This window comes from Apteryx mantelli, chromosome 14 (genome assembly GCF_036417845.1).
Source record: "Apteryx mantelli isolate bAptMan1 chromosome 14, bAptMan1.hap1, whole genome shotgun sequence".
NCBI lineage: Eukaryota > Metazoa > Chordata > Aves > Apterygiformes > Apterygidae > Apteryx > Apteryx mantelli.
In genome coordinates, this window is record NC_089991.1 from 6,817,174 (window position 1) to 6,833,085 (window position 15,912).

General features: G+C 50.5%; 1 protein-coding gene across 1 annotated transcript in view; it reads right to left on the reverse strand.

Moving 5' to 3' along the window:
• The window catches only part of MGAT4B (alpha-1,3-mannosyl-glycoprotein 4-beta-N-acetylglucosaminyltransferase B), a 55,729-nt gene extending 41,339 nt beyond the window's left edge, over positions 1-14,390 (reverse strand). Inside the window, exon 1 of the mRNA XM_067304759.1 lies at positions 14,225-14,390. Within this exon, the coding sequence (XP_067160860.1) occupies positions 14,225-14,321 (97 nt within the window). The 5' untranslated portion in view covers positions 14,322-14,390. The remainder of the gene's footprint in view (positions 1-14,224) is intronic.
• Positions 14,391-15,912: the final 1,522 nt, after the last annotated feature.

The following is a 15,912-nucleotide window of genomic DNA, read 5'->3' on the forward strand; positions in this document are numbered from 1 at the left end:
TAACTTCTGAAAGCATCTAGTCAGCTTTAGCATTTCGTACACACGAAATTAGTGTCCACGCAAGAGTACTCTCATGAAACAACAGGATTTAAGGCAGCTGAGATAATTATCTAGATCCTTCTTTATCCCATTAGTGGTTTGCATTCATGTCCTGGAACACCATAAGCGGATTGTTTGAGAATTATTTGCCCTCTGCTGATTCAATCCCGATTGGAATTATCTTTATATCTCGGTACCAAGAAAAGAGATTACCTCCTTTCCAGGGCTTGCTGCAATGCCCTCTTTTCTGAGACTCTTTCTATCTTTTGTTCTGCAAGGTGATAAAAAAGAAACAGAACACAATTGCCATTGTCATGATTTTGCCCTGACCTCCTCTCCCATCCCCACACAGACGTACGGGAAGAGGGGGACACGCTCGCCCCGCTGCATCCCTTGTACGAGACAGAGGTAGGAAATGTAGCGGTGCACCTGCACAGGATGAAGCTGAACAGGCTTGGTCACCAAATTACGCAGGACGGGATCAAAAAATGATCCTGGCTTCCTTTTGTACCACTCTCCAATAATGCAAGAACAAGGATGAAACTGTTAGAGCCAATTAAACAAATCACTTCATGCACCAGAAAGAAGTGGAATTCACGGCAATGAGAGATCCCAGGGGCGTATGCTAAATGTCTCATTTCATGTTCTCCAGCAATATATGTCACTATGCAAGCTCAGATGGAGATAAAGCCAACATAATTCAAACAGCCAACACAATCCCTTGCTTCCAGGCCTAAAACAACAAGACAAAATTCTCCTCCCAGCCGCTCTAACCGCCTGCCAGGTTTTGTATTAATGGAAGAATTACATCTCCTTCCAGGACATCTCATCTCCCTTGGGCATCCACTGCAGGAAAACAGAGTCTGCATAGCAGTGAGGAAAGATCCCTGGACAACCCAAAAACTATCTTTCCTCCATATAGAAACATAAGAAAATAAGTATTCAGACCCCACATAAACAAGAATGCACGTATTTTAAAAAAAAGTATGTTTTACAGCTTTGTAATGAGATCTGTAGGAGAGTTATCTTTATAAACAAGTTATTAAAAGGGGGAGGAGGCACATAATAATAGCAGGTGCCAATTACTCAGCTCCCAGCAGAGAATTTTCAATTTCTCACCTTCCCCCAATGCAAGATGTGCCACTGTACGCCAGCACATTTATTTGCAAGTGTAACACCCTTTCAGAATACTTCTTCTCTCCCACAAAACAAAGATGCATTGCTGTTGTACCACCACTATATAGTGACAGTCCATTTCCCCACCAACCTTGCCATCAGATTTGGGACCAAAATGGCATTAAATTATTTTGAAAAGAGTGGAACAGCAGAAAATAAATAAAACAAAATTATCTTTTTATTTGGCTACAGAATCTGGCCACTCCTACTGCCAATGAGAACAGCAAATTTAGGTTTAATTGTGACTGCCAGGTTTGCATCTCTGTAAATATGTGCTTGGTTTCAGGAACAAAACCCCAGTAATTATCTTGTTATTTTAAGACACAAGCATAGCTTCAGACAGTGAATGCTCACATTGGAATTGGAGCCATCAGAGAGATCCCATCCTTTGAGGCAAGCACACCAAGGTAATGATTAATACTACAAATGTAATCTGATCCTTTAAAATCATTATTTCCAAAATCAGCAAATAATTACCAAGGCCTTCAGCAATCAATACTCAGGATAAATAGACAATTAAATTGCAAAAGAAACAGAAGAAAGTAGTTAATATTTGCCAAATACATGCCAAGCGCACTTTTTTGTGGTAACCAAATACTTCCAGTAAATAGATATTTCAGCTCACTGGAGAGGCACTTTCAGAAAGTAATAAATTAAACTAATAAAACAGACAGACAGGGTGGAACCAGACATTAATGAAACAAACTGATCTATAAGGAGCCAACTCACAATCCATGTCCTAATTACGTTCATTTACCATTCTGCTTTCTTACCCTCCCTCACCCTGGTCAGCTTTTTAGCTCAAGTGAAAACGATGTTTCATGCAACTTTACTGGAATGACAAAGCAGCAGAGAATTTCAGAGAACAAATTAAGAAGTTTGCACGCAGCTAGAATTTGCGTTTCCAATTTTTTTAAATATCTCTTGCTCCCCAAAGTCTGCAAATTAATCAGCTTTTAAATACAATTCCTTCTGCTCCTTCGATTTCCTTCAAGCTCAATCTGCAAGGTGTGGGATAAGCTCCTTCTCAGCATCGCTGTCACTCGGTGAGCTGCGTGCAGCGCCAGCAACCCACACACCCTGCCCGTGCGAACATCCCCCTCCGTGGCACACCTCGGCACTTGATGTCGAGGAGGGTTCAGCTTGGTGGGCTGCTGCAGAGGTGCACTCCCACGACCGCGCAGTATTAACAGCTCACTCTTTTTTTGCCATTTCGCTGCCTAGACCTCACCCCCAACCTCAAACACCTGCCGAGAGAGGGAATGTGCTTCTACATACCCATCCCGGCGCTGCCTTGTGGAGGAATTCGTCTTTGGTGCCACTCTGTTGATGGAGGTACTCGTTTGCATCGGCTCCATGACACGAACATGGATAAACCCTACCCTGAAAAATGTGCGGTCCAGGCACGAGACAAAAGACAAGCACAAGTAACCCGACCGATTCAGAGGGACAGGACCAACAACCCTTCGATTTCATGCAGCACACCTACTCCTTGTGTGAACCGCTCAGGTTCACCAGAAAGACATCAGAAGTACTATTGTCTATGGACGATATTTATAATCAGCCAGCACTGTGCAAGGGATGACACATCTGAACCAGTGAGGATTTATTATTACTGTGGCCACCATCTCAAGTCAATAGCTCAGCACCTCACTTGGCCCCACTCGCAATCTTCAGGGTTAGGACATGGAGGAACCTACCCAATGGACTGCCCGTTGCCTCCCTTGGTCCAAGGCTTAAGTGCACTCTGAGCAGAAGCCTCAGCTCATCTGGACCATGAGTGCCTGGAAAGCATGGCCTCCCCCCCAGCTCTTTCACAGGTCTCTGAAGGAGGATACTGCACGGGGCGAAGCCCGCTCCATCACTGCTGCAGTGGGAATTTACACTGCACTTCTGCGTCCAGCGATCAATAAAGTGCACACTCTTCCACCCTGCCCTTTTCCTGGCGTTAGCCTCAGAGGATCACCTTTGATGGCCTGCGACAACGGAGACGTCGGAGGCAACTGCTGAAGCGCTGCTGCCAGAGGTCTCGTGGCCAAGCTGATCGATCGTGCTAGCAGGGGGTTGTGAGCCTTGCGCCAGAGCTGCGCAAGAGGCACCGGCGCGCTCAGCTGAGTCTCGCAAACCACCACAGACATGCCAGAGGTGGCCTTGGCCAGGGCAGATGATGGCTCCATTGGGTCCCATGGGGCTCACACCCAGCATCCAATTCCAGGCCCGTTCACTGTGAAGACCTTTTTGTCTCCTTTTATTGCTTTCCAGACCAAACAGATGTCTGTCCTTGAATCAGGATTGCTGAAAGGAGGGGAGGGGGGGATAATTTAACAAGAAACATCAAATTTTTGCATTTACTCCAGCCAGCTCCAGTCCAAGGCACCGGACATGTGCATACTTGGACCGTGCATCATCCAGGCTGGCCATGGCTCAGGCACAAGAAGTTAACCTCCAGACTGGAGGAAAAATCTCTTCTCGACCAGTCATGAGTACACATTAGCTGGAGACAACGGACATGAGACACTGGTCTGAAGGTGGACAAGAGAGGAGACCTGGAGAAGGGACTCAGAGCAATCTTCACTCTCAACTGCAGGGGACCGGTGATACCTTCTCTCCCCAGCCACCCTGCCCTCTGCTCATCCTTCCTACAAAAACCACAGCCTGGAGTTAGGGTACCCATGTTATTTGGTAAGCATCTGGTAAAGTTCCTGGAACAGTGAATAATGCAAAACGGACAAGATTAAGAGAGGGAGAGACATGTGAGAAGTCGTCTGTCCTGCTTATTTTCCACAAAAATCAAAGGAAAGAGAAAGATCAGGAGAGGAAATAGAGGCCAGTGTAAGACAAAGAGAAATGAGATATCAAAGACAACTGTGGAGAAAACGCAATGAGATATGACACGAGAAAGGAATAGTTAAAACACGAAAGGCAAGATCAAAAAAAAGGCAAAAGATCACAGTCTGAGGCTACAGAAGAGGGAGAGGAGACCACCACACAGTTTTCACCAGCATTAATTGAATAATTCATTTGACAGGTATTTTTCTGTGGCAGTTGTTAAGTCTGAGAGAGCCTAACACCATCCAGATCCATCCGCCATACAATCAATACGGATATTTTTCTTGCTCAAATCACACGTAGTGATATGCAATGGGTACACCGCACGGCAGCTCTGCTCCTCCAAGCTCCCATCCGTTGGGGAGCGGAGGAATACAGCAGCACAGTCTTCCCTAGGAAACTTTCCCCAGCTTCTTCTGCATGAAAATCTTGTCATTAATGATGGGTTTAGTGTTTTTACAATACTTTGAACAAAACAGACTGCACAAACACGTATCCTTAGCACATGTATTTTAAGCAGGTCATACCTCAGTACTAGAAATATTTCTGTGATTACATGCAAGGGGTTTGCACAAGTTTTGTGGTGCCACAGGCCAACCATGAGCAATGACAATACATACAAGATTTATTACAGCGTACATACAAGGAGAAAGGGACAAATAAGGTCTCCAGGTTAAACCTTATTTCCAGAAAGCTCTTGCCATCACAGAGAGAGGGGGAAAAAAAAGCTATGCTATTTAAGGGAGTCTTAAAGATGTGATCGGGATGACCTTCGAGGAATACGTGTAAAGTGGACCTGGCAAGGGTCAATGCTGTAGCTCTTCCCTGGTTTGGTAACTGTCCTAATACCAACAAGTCTTAAAATACAAGTGCGACAATTATGGTGAAAAGTAAATGGACAATGCAACTGAACAAAACCCATAATGAAAATAAAAGCTAGGAGGATATTGATTTTTACACAGAAGCTCCTCTAAAACCTAACTATTTACATTTTAATGCTACTGCTGCCCACCGTAAAACGAGCAGAAACGAAAACAACTTGTACGAGTGCGTCGGGTGACTTCAAAGCACAGAGCAACCTTTGAGTAAGTATTTATACTGTGCCTAGCACAAGAGGGCAGGAATATTTAAATATTAGCAGAGTCATTCCAAGACAGGGTCACGCGGAAGAGAAGATGAAGTTACAGCGCTGTCTCTGTGCACCAGAGGCGCGTCCATGGCAATGCGCTGATCCCGGAGACAAGAACGTGACTTGACACCAGGACAGAAGCAGAAGGAGAAGCGGCCAGCGCTACAATTAACGCAGAAGGAGAGATCATTTAAAATAGAAATCCGCCCTTCCCGGATTCTCTGATTTCACAACAGAAGCCGGACACGAGCTGTTTTTAAAGTGGTGGCTCAAAAAACAAAGCAAGAAAGGTTATAACTGAATAAAAAGCCCCCCCACGCACACACACTTCAATGAAAATTAAAACGGCAAAAAAACGCACTTCCCTGTCAAAGACAACAGTCATCTCTCCAAATCAGGACATTATTGAACAGACGTTTGATGGGCAATCCCTGAAAAGCCTCTAAGAGAGTTAACCTTCGAGCCCCGGCGAAAGCCCTGTGCTTATTTTAATAGTTTTCATGATACTTTAATTCGCTCGGTAACTTCTGCCCCCCCACAACCCTTTGCAGCCCCCAAGCCCGGCCGACCTTGTAGGTCCCCGTTTGGGGAAAAACAAAAAGCCAAGATCAGAATCGCCACAACAGCAACGGCACTGAAAATCTTCATGGAAAACGTAAACCTTTATTTCCAAAAACTTTTCGGCGGGTCGCTTGGCCCCTCAGGACACCGTCAGGGAAACCTGCAGCCGCCAGCAGCCCAACTCCGAAGGGACGAACGGCTCTTCCCGGGCTCGGCTCGCGCGAGCGGCCGCAGAGCCTTCTCATTAACCCTACAGGCATTCCGGCCTCATCGCCAGGATTTTTAAATCCAACGGCTAGAAGAGAAAAGCAAGACAACGTGAGCTGCCTGGAAGAGCCGAGAGTTTCGGTGAGCTGATTTTTGTGTTAACCCTGTCGTTTCAAGCTCAGGCTTGCAAATCTCCACTTGCTTCCACTGGTGTCAACAGGGGACACGTACGTAGCCACTTACTACTTTGGAAGAAAGTTTATGTTCTTGAAACAAAGCTACGCAAAGGCTTTTTTGCAACCCAGCCCCGAGCAGGTTCACATTTTTCCATTAGTGGATATAAGCAGAGACACACCGTACTTTCCTCGTGCCGTGAGCTGGACACGCCAGCAGAAGATTGTCTTCTCTGCTCTCACCCCAAGCGGCCCCGCAGCCGTGGGTCTCGGGTCCGTACCGCGGCCTCCTGGAGATGCCTGGCCAGCACCTTCACGCGGGGGGAGATGCCTGGCCAGCACCTTCACGCGGGGTAGTGGCGCGCGGGCATGCAGCTCAGCACCGAGCCGGCCTGCCTTACGCGACACAACGGACATGTGCTAGCGTTTCCGCACGTCGTTATCGGAAACGGAGATCAGCTCTTCGGGGACTGGTTTGGTTTTTGGGAGCAGGCAGAGCCGACACAAGCCGCTGTGCTCAATTCGGGGGGAACCGAAGGCTACCTGCAGTAGCCTGCTAGCAGTTTTGCCAAATCCATCACCAAAGCAACCTCTTCGCAATTTAGGAGGCTTCAAAGCCGTCTGGAGATGACTGGCAGCTTCACTTAAGCTAGCAAGCTATAGATTTGTTTTACCTTAAACACTAAGTGAATAATCAATGAACATTCAGGATACAAGCACAAATCAATGATTTCTTTTAGATGAATCAAATAGAATCACAAATTAGAAACGGTTTTGCTACAGAACAGAAGTAAACCAAGAGCAGTGCCTGATATAATTGGGTTTATGCGTTACCTCCTCTGCCTGCTTCTCTCCTGCACCCTGCCCTAGTCGCCGTTCTCATAGGAAGCACGGCCGTCCTCCAAAGCCTTGAGACAAGAGATGCCACTATCCCTGTAACGCAGATGGGCGCTGAGGCATAAAACCAGCTGAGGGGCTTTCCCAAAATCGTGAGAGATGCAGCAAAGCAAGGACCTGACTCCAAGTCTCCTAAGCCCCAGAACGCTATTCCAGTTAGGGGAATAGCCTCGTCCTCTTCTAGTAACACAAACTCCAGCACACAGCTATAGTTGGAGCAGCGAGGGTATCTGAAAAGGTGCGCGCGAAGTACAGACCAAGAGCACAATTTAAGAGTCTAACAGAAACTACAAAGAAATAAAAACAGAAATGCTGTTGACTCCAGACAACGAAAGATTTATTCTGATAAATGCAAATCAACAGATTGCAGGGTCTCACTCACTCTTGGGATGAATTTAGTCAAATCATACGCAAGATAATTTTGCAAATGCTGCTGCATTCCAGCCACCAATTACACACGATGCACCACAAGGACCAAGTAAAGGCTCTCAGAAATGCTCACGCACATTTCTTATTCCTCTTGCGTTTTAATGACAGTCTTCTAAACTCTACAGCTCCTTAGCCCACTCCCCACCTGCACTTCCTCGGACATCAGAAGCGCACGTTGGAGCTGCTGTCCTTACTCCTACCGCTAAATGCTCCACGTGGGTGCAGGGTCAGACCTCAGCGCAGCAAGACACCCCGGCTTCAACCAGGGCTTTTATTTGTGATGCTCGACAGCACGGCAGCTGCAGCCAGTGTCCAAGGCCTCGGAAGGAAGCTGTCCAATATGGGAACTGGGTAACGGAAACGAAAAGGGAGCAGAACGCCCGGGTATTGCAGCAGAAGATGCAACCCTTATTTAGCAATATCATAAGCTTCGCCTCTGCTGCTTTGAGAGCGGATTAGTGTTCATGGGTTTTATGCACTATACAGTAAGACTGTGTAAACTCGTTCAGAGCACCTGCACCGCTAGGAAAGCACCGCTTCTTTTCGGCGATGCCGTCCCAGCCTCCCGGCTGCAAGGGGGATCAGAGCAAAGCCTGCACCACAGCTAGCGCCCTGCACCCCGGGGTCGCAAACACCCCCGTGTCCCGTCACCAGCCGCCCTCGTGAGAAATTCCCTTTGCCTCCCGCTTTCCCTGCCGCGTTCGCAAGTCAGAGGAAGACCCTCGGCTACAGCTCTCGGAAGCCGGCATTGGGAATTAAATCCTCTGCTCGACTTCAGACAGGCCCCCCCCAACATAACCCTGCAAGGCGGCGTTTTGCAGTCGTGCTTCAAGGGAAGATTAAGACAACAAAGAAGAGAGCTTTAGACGTAAGGCAGGGAGCGCTGACAAACACAGGCTTTTCTTCGCCGCCCAGCCGGTTTCCAGTTACCTACCTTTATGCACAACACTGCTCTAGCTGAATTTTGTTTTCCCCACACACACTCGCTTCTTCTGACTCAGCGCTATTACTGCCTTCGCTCCATCCACTAACTGAAGCCGCGACCACGGCTGGAATGAACAAAAACGACGTTAAGTTTTGTTCTCCCTCCCTCTTCTGCCTCCCCAAATTTGCTACTCCTTTGCTCTAAGGTCTAACCCAGGGGAGAGGGAAAGACCACACGCTCAGAAGAGTGCTGAGATACTCCCGCGGTAGGCGAACAGCGAGTCCTTAACGGAGTTGCGTATATCTATTTTGAAACACTTTCACAACTCCCACAGGAAGAACAATTCCTGGGATATGAGCATCCAAAGTACTGCACGATAAAAATTGATGCGACTGGTTTGAAGCCACTGTATATGGAGCTTCTGAAATTCCTAGGCAAATCTACATGTATAGAGATGTCTGCAACTTAAGCTTTATGATGGCACTAGACATAGAGCTGACTGGCACTGGATAACTATAAACCATTAAAATTTGAGGAAAAAAATTGCCAAAGAAGTCTGCACAGGAAACTTGGGTACGGAGCCTATTCTAAGCTATGGAGTTGCACCCCGGAGGTTAAATCTCCAACCTCAACACCCAACGTTTCCTTTGCTAAGGAGCAGTATGTCAAGAGTCTCCTAAAAAAACCCATGTTTTCCTCCTCATGCACAAGGGCTTTATCCCAATCCGAGATTCAGCCGTCCGTGAACCACAGCTGTTGGAGCTGCACAAGCACAGACGCTCATGGCAGACAGCTAGAGCCGAGCTCCTTGACGCCGCGGCTCACGCGCCAAGCAAGGAAGGGTAAACTGGATGAGCAGTTGGGGCTTCCTACAAGACAGCTGGTCTCATCTACTGTCAAGATTTAGAATTTCCTCTTCAATTCAAAAAAAAAAATCAAAATGACATAAAACACCTAAAGAAAACAACGAAAAAAATCCTGCTGCACTTATGGCTTTTAGGGTAGGCTGCAATGGAAAGCCAGGGCAAAGAGAAGGGTTGAAAAGGGATGGAGACAAGGTATGTGACCGGTCGGACAGTCAAGATGAGGTCCAACAAGGTATGTGACCGGTCGGACAGTCAAGATGAGGTCCAACAAGGTATGTGACCGGTCGGACAGTCAAGATGAGGTCCAACATTATGGAGGAGAGCTGAACAGTTTTCATCACTGGAAAGAAAAAAGAATTAACAGCAAGTAGTTTAAATTTGTCCCCTCTCATCTCATCTGCTCATGTGACTATCTAAAGTTATAAAAGCGTCTTATTTTTACTGAGCCCTCAGTAAAACATCCCTTATAATCACCACCTACTGCATGCCAGCGACTCAACTTGCCAATGCTTCCTTACGCCTTCCCAAAGGATTCATCCCCTGACTGCAGGGCACTTCCCAAAGCTGAATCCTACAGTCCCACCTGACGATCACAGGTTACAGAGGAGTTGCTTTCAAGGAGGTTGTTTGTTGAAAGTTAAATTGTACTTGAACCTAAAACCACCGAAGAGAGCAAATTAAGCTCTCGCTGCAAGACAGACGCCCACCAGTCACTGTAATTGGACTACATCAACCGTAGGATCGGGGAGCCAAACTCCGTGCTAGAATAACAAGTAATCAGGCGAAGTCCCAGCCACTCCTCCTGCCCAGCTTCTGCAGGGGTTGTGGGGCAGGGGAGAAGGGTGGAGGATGAACCCACACCGTTATGTCTCCACGCACCTCGCCAAATCCCAGCTGAGAGCCTCAATACACTGCACCGCTCTGAAATTCTTGGTGATTTTTAATGCCTTCATATATTAGCAGTTTGGTTGACCGTCTGTGTTACTTGAGCCTGCCCTTCTCCTTTCACTCCAGCAGACTGTTTCAAATCTTGTTCATAACTGGATCAAGAGAGCGGTTGTTTTTGCGGACCAAGAGGTCAAAACTTTACTAATAACCACATCAGAGCAAAACACCATTAGCAGGTACATAAACACTGAATTGGTTGTAGAGAAGCAACTCTACAGCTGGTTTGACCTGTTTTATTTTCTTTCATTTAATTGCGTTGTCCTCCCAACTGAGAGTGGGAAGACAAAGACAAGCAGGCTCTGGGATGCCTTACACGTGTTTTTAAATCATTTTATCCCCCAACTGAGGCAATTTGGGACAACTTCCCAGCCTTCGCCAGAATGCAACAACACAAACAGCTAGAGATCGCTGGGAATTGCTTCCAGTTACTCATGGGGACAGATGATGCTACAGAAGACTGGCAAACACAAAGCCTGTCTTACAAAAATAAAGGGATGGGGATGATGAGGATCCAGGAAATCACAGAATAATCAGCTTAACTCCAACTGAAGTACTTAGAAGACAACAAAGAGTTGAGCAAGACCTAACCTTTGTTTATCAAGAACAAATCACATCAAATCTATCTTATTTTCTCTTGTGACCCAGTAATAGGACTTGCAGGCAGGAGAGCAGAAGCAGATGTCTTGCCTTGCTTTTACAGAGGCCTCTGATCCTGCCTCATGTGACACCCTCAAAAAAAAAAAATTAGGGAAGCACAGTCTGGACTAAACTATCATAAGGTGGGTACAACCGTGCTGGGAAAACTGTTGGTGAATTGGTCATAGCTCTTTGAACACGGACTGGGAGAACCTTATTGAACCGGACGCCACGGGAACCTGCCCCAGATCTGATATCGTTCGGTATTTTTATTCACGACTTAGCTGATGGCACAGAAAACATGCTGATTAAATGTGAAGGCTGTACCAAGCTGAGAGGGACTGCAAGCATGCGAGAGGGCAGGATCAGAATTCAAAACAATCCTGACACTTTAGGAGCAAAAGCCTGAAGAAAAACATATGCAATTCAACAAGAACAAGTGTGAGGTAGTGCATTTTGGTAAGAATGATTAACTGGACAAATATAAGACGGAGACATGAAAAGCAAGGAAAGAGAAGAAGCATAGAAGGGATAAAAAGCATTGAACATGAGTCACCTACGGCAAAAGTAAAACACAAACACACTGGGATGCATAAACAGGATCCTTGTATATAAAAGACATGAAGTAATCCCTCACCCTCCTGAGCAGTAAGGCAGCAAATCATGTGCTGTATCCCAAGTCAAGCATCACTCTCCAAGAAAGATGATAGTGTGGAAGAGAGTCACCAGAACAACCACAGGCCAAGAATACATGACCTAAAAGGTAGGATGAAAGGAACTGGCATGGTCCAAACTACAGTAGCAAGGACTAAGAAGAGACATGGTAGTAATTTCCAAACATCTAATGAGGTCCTGCAAAGACGGAAAGAATAAACTTTTCTGCAGGTGTCCAATAAATAGAAAAACAAAAGCAATCATGAAACCAAACTGAAGGAAAAGAAATTTCATTTACATTTAAAGAAAAATCTAACGTCAGGGCTGTTAAATGTTACATAGATTGTCGGGGGAGCTTAGGCATCTCTGTCATTTGAGGTTTTTAAGAATGAATATGATAAACATCTGTCAGGAAGGGCTTAGGTATCACTGATCCTGCGTAGGGGCAGGAGATGGACTGAATGACCTCTCAAGGTCTTCTCCAGCTCTGTATTAAATGACGGCATGATACATAAATGACCATAATAGCAGGAAACCTGCTGTGCTGACACAGACTGACCCATGTTATTTGTAACCACCTGTCAGAGAAAAACATATATCCTAGGGATGCTCCTACCAAAAAGGACAGAGACAGTTGTACCCCTAGGTTATTATTTTGACACTTAAATGAGCAATGGGAAAAAGCTACTTGTTAGGAAATAAAAGCAAGTCAAAGGATAACGTGGTCCAGACATCGATTATCCTTTAAATAAAAGTTTAAGAATAATCTGTTTTCTGCAATCACTTTTTAAGCATACCTGCCTTTTGAGGTGGGCCACCCCACTTCAGGAAACAGGAATTACTGCTCAGAGTCCACGTAACACCGCACATTGGTTTTGCTTCTTTGGGGAAGCTGTAAGTGAAACAAGTGGCCAGCAGCAAGCGCAGGCAGCTCTCCAGGGCGCTCCTCCGCCTGCACGTACCTTACCCAAGGTCTAGCATTGCTCGGTGAAAGCACATATAACAAAAGCCGGTTGTGCAAACATTTTGTCCAGCTAAAATCCCAACAGCGAAGGCTAACCATTTAGACAGCTGGAGATACTCCTGCACTAAAACAACGCAAAACTCCTGTCATCCAAACCTCCGCAGGGAGGCAGCTATAATGGGATTTAAACCGTGTCAGCAACGCGGCAGGAAAACCTTTTAGCTGATGAGCACGGCAGAGGAGCCAAAGCAGCCGACCTTCAAAGCCGAGGCGCGGAGGAGCTCCCCGGAGGAGCGGCGGCCGGGGGCGCGAGCCAGGGGACCAGGCAGCCCCGGCAGCGCCCCTGCCCTGCGGCCGGGGAAGAGCTGAGCCGGAGGGTTGGTGAAACGCGGGCAGGAAGGAGGGGGCCGAGGGCCAGGCGGGCAGACGGCCTGGCTTTAGCGGCCTCCGAAACTGCAGGAACTGGAAGAGCCGAGTAACTCACGCGGGCGCGAGAGGTCTGCGCACCAACGCCCAGGACACACACAGACGCCATTGGGAAGCAACTTCTGTAATTTTTCCTCCAGGACAGGGTAAATCTGGTGCGTTACTTTAGCGAGTGACAAGATGGGGAAAAGGCACTATTATGTTGTCAGAAAAAAACAGTGGTGAGCATCTCGGGAACATCTGTGCTGGGATTCTTCTGCGGCCGAGGCAGCGCAGGGCCCCGAATCCCGGGCTCGCAGCCGCTGAACTTGATGCAAAAGCAGCATCAGTTTTGAAGTAGGGATGCTGAGAGCCCTCGCGCTGGAGGACCCGTCCCGTGTGGGAGCTGATGAGTTAGGGGCACCCGGAACCTGCCTCAAGGCGCCCGAGCTGCTTGCAGAGGGGAGGGCCCTGCCTGCAAAGGCCCCCGTGACGGCAGCAGGGCTGCGACCGCTCCGAAAACCCAACTCTCCGCTCGCCCCCCGCTCCCTCAGAAACCTCCCCAGCGCCCACGGGCCCCGAGGGCTCCTCTGAACTGCTGCGGCCGCAGCTTCTCCGCGAGGATTTAAACCGTGTGGCTCCTATTTCCCGCACAGATTTTTGCCATAAACCTGGGGGAAGGAAGGGGTGCACCATAAAAGAGAAAGCCAAGGAGCTCCCTACCCGGACAAGGCACCTGCCGGCCGCCCCCTGTCCCCAGCCCACCTGCAGCTCCGGCGGGTCCCGGCACCCTGCGCTGCTCCCCGGGGGCCGCACGGCAGCACCCAGCGCAGCGACCCCGGGCACCTGCGCCCTGCGGGGTCCGTGGGGCTGGGGTCCCACAGGGTCCTGCGGGATCCCATGGGATCCTTCCAAGTCGGGATCCCTCAGGGTCCCGTTGGGTCCCTCCAGGTCAGGATCCCACAGGGTCCTGTGTGATCCTACTGGGTCAGGGTCCCTCAGGCTCCTGCAGGGTCAGAATCCCACAGGATCCCATGGGATCCTCCCAGGTCAGGATCCCATGGGGTCAGGATCTGGTGAGGTCCCACAGAATCCTACTGGGTCAGGATCGCCCAGGCTCCCGCAGGCTCCCGCAGGGTCAGAATCCCACAGGATCGTCCCGGGTCAGGGCCCGCCGGCTCCCGCGGGGCGAGGATGCTGCGGGAGCCGCCAGGCGGGGTCCGGCGAGGTGCGGCCCCCCGGCCCGGCTGCCCCCGGGTCGCGCCGAGCTGGCCGCGGGGCGGGGGGCCGCGGCCCCGGCGCAGCCGCCGCAGAAGAGGCGGGAGGGGAGGGGAGGGCGGCGCGGTTCGGCCCGGCCCGGCCCGGCGCGGCGCGGCTCGCCCTTACCTTTGTGCCCGCCGAAGGCGCCGTACCAGGAGAGCGAGAGCAGGGCGCAGAGGCAGCCGAGCAGCAGCGTGAGCGCTGTGCCGCTGCGGAGCCTCATCGCCTCCTCGGCGGCGGGGGCGGCCGCATGTCCCGGGCGCGGCGCGGCGCGGCCTGGGCGGCCCCGGGGGCGCCGGCGAGCGCGGAGCGGGGCGCGCCGCCCGCATGCAGCAGCGCGCCGCGCCGCGCCGCTCCGCTCTGCTCTGCTCCGCTCCGCGCCGGGCCGGGCCGCGCCGCGCCGGGCCGGGCCGGGCGGGCGGGCGGGCGGGGCGGGGCGGGGCCGCGGGGCGGGGCCGGGGCGGGCGGGGCTGAGGGGCGGGGCCGGGGCGGGGCGGGGCTAAGGCGGGGGAGGTGCCGCGGGGCGACGGCGCCCCCGTGCGGGGGTCTGGGGGGCCGCGGGGCGGCTGGGAGCCGTGGGGGGGGGTGAGGGGGTGAGAGTGTGATTGGGTGAGTGTGTGAGTGTGTGTGTGAGTGTGTGTGAGTGTGTGTGAGTGTGTGTGTGTCTGTGTGAGTGTGCGAATGATTTTGTGTGTGCGTGTGGTTGTGTGTGCGCGTGGTTGTGCATGTGAGAGTGTGCGCGTGTGTGAGTGTGATTTTGTGAGAGTGTGACTGGGGGTGTGTGACTGTGCACGCACATGTGTGTGTGTGCATGTGTGTGCGCATATGTGTGTGTGGTTGTGTGTGTGTGACTGAGTGTGCGTGTGTGTGCATGGCTCTGTAGTAGCGGGTGGGTGTGCATGTGCGTGTGCACAGGTCTCTGTGCGTGTGTGTGCATGTGCACAGGTGTGCATGCATGTGTGTGTGTGCACAGGTCTGGGTGTGTGCATGTGCCTGTGTGTGCACATGCACCTCTGTGTGCAGAGGGGTGTGCGTTCGCCTGTATGTCTGTGAGTGTGTGTGCACAGGTCCCTCTCCGTGCATGGGGCGTACACCTGCCCCCCCGTGTGTCAGGCTGTGCGCACAGGCCCCAGGTGTGTGTCCTTGTGCATGCGCCTCCGTGCACGTATGGGTGCGCGTGCATGCACCCCCAGCTATAGGCGCTCTGCATGGTGCACGCGGATCCATAAGGGGGGGGTTGCACAGACCCACATGTACAAGCGCATGCGTGCACAGCCCCTACGGAGCTGTATGCACAGGGGAGCGTGCACGGCCCCTGTATTCGGCACTGCGTGCACGGCCCTGCGGACGGAGCCCGCGGCGCCGCTCTGCCCTGCTCGCTGCGGCCTTGTAGCGCGTTTGCGCTGTCATTTTTGTAATAACCTTTCGCTTTAGTTAAGGAAATGGCATCTAATGTCTATTGAGACAAAAATCGATGGCAGATGGGTATCGCCGGCGGAAGCGGCCGCCTGGGAAGCCAGCTCGCTCTTCCGAAGTGCCTGGCGTTCAGGGGTTATAGAGCTGCTGGCCAGGGCGAAGGGCAGGAAAAATCCGATTTGGAAATTAATTTGCTTGGGTTTTCTTCTGTTAAACTCACCCGCTTGCTGGGGTTTTGCAAACGCGGGGCTGCCGGCACGCCGGGGATCCTGCTAAACCGGGGGGAAACGGCAAAGGGGCCCTCCGGATCCCCCCATAAAAAGGTGATGGGAGCTCAGCATTTACTCCGCTGGGATATGGCGCGTCGCCTCCTCTCTGCTTTGACCTGTTAAAGCAGC